This window comes from Terrapene carolina, unplaced genomic scaffold (genome assembly GCF_002925995.2).
Source record: "Terrapene carolina triunguis isolate 2854851 unplaced genomic scaffold, T_m_triunguis-2.0 Scaffold26554, whole genome shotgun sequence".
Taxonomy (NCBI): Eukaryota; Metazoa; Chordata; order Testudines; family Emydidae; genus Terrapene; species Terrapene triunguis.
The window spans coordinates 669-1450 of record NW_020690905.1 but is presented as its reverse complement, the minus strand read 5'-3'; the positions used below and the strand labels follow the sequence as shown (position 1 = coordinate 1450).

General features: G+C 56.0%; 1 protein-coding gene across 1 annotated transcript in view; it reads left to right on the top strand.

Annotated features, from left to right (window-relative positions):
• Positions 1–129, top strand: part of LOC112123669 (5-aminolevulinate synthase, erythroid-specific, mitochondrial-like) — a gene marked incomplete at its 3' end in the record, with an annotated part of 2019 nt that extends 1890 nt beyond the window's left edge. The window contains exon 4 of the mRNA XM_026662366.2: positions 7–129. Coding sequence (XP_026518151.2) covers positions 7–129 — 123 coding nt within the window. The remainder of the gene's footprint in view (positions 1–6) is intronic.
• Between the last annotated feature and the right edge of the window lie 653 nt (positions 130–782).

The following is a 782-nucleotide window of genomic DNA, read 5'->3' as shown; positions in this document are numbered from 1 at the left end:
CTCCAGACCCCCTCAGCTCTCTGCTCCTCGAGGTCCAGTCCAGCCTCCGGAAGAAATTCCTGGGCCGTGACGGGCTGGGGCCCGACGCCCGGCTCCTCCCCACCCACCTGCTCCAGGACAACATGCCAGGTGAGGCCTGATATCGGGTGACATAGACTCATAGACGATCAGGGTTGGAAGAGACCTCAGGAGGTGTCTAGTCCAACCCCCTGCTCAAAGCAGGACCAACCCCAACTAAATCATCCCAGCCAGGGCTTTGTCAAGCCGGGCCTTAAAAACCTCCAAGGAAGGAGATTCCACCACCTCCCTAGGGAACCCATTCCAGTGCTTCACCACCCTCCTAGTGAACCAACCTAGACCTCCCCCACTGCAACGTGAGACCATCGCTCCTTGTTCTGTCATCTGCCACCACTGAGAACAGCCGAGCTCCATCCTCTTTGGAACCCCCCTTCAGGTCGTTGAAAGCAGCTATCAAATCCCCCCTCACTCCTCTCTTCTGCAGACTAAATAACCCCAGTTCCCTCAGCCTCTCCTCGTAAGTCATGTGCTCCAGCCCCCTGATCATTTTTGTTGCCCTTCGCTGGATTCTCTCCAATTTGTTCACATCCTTTCTGTAGTGGGGGGCCCAAAACTGGACACAGTACTCCAGGTGTGGCCTCACCAGTGCCGAATAGAGGGGAATGATCACGTCCCTCAATCTGCTGGCAATGCCCTTACTAATGCAGCCCAATGTGCCGTTAGCCTTCTTGGCAACAAGGGCACACTGTCGACTCATATCCAGC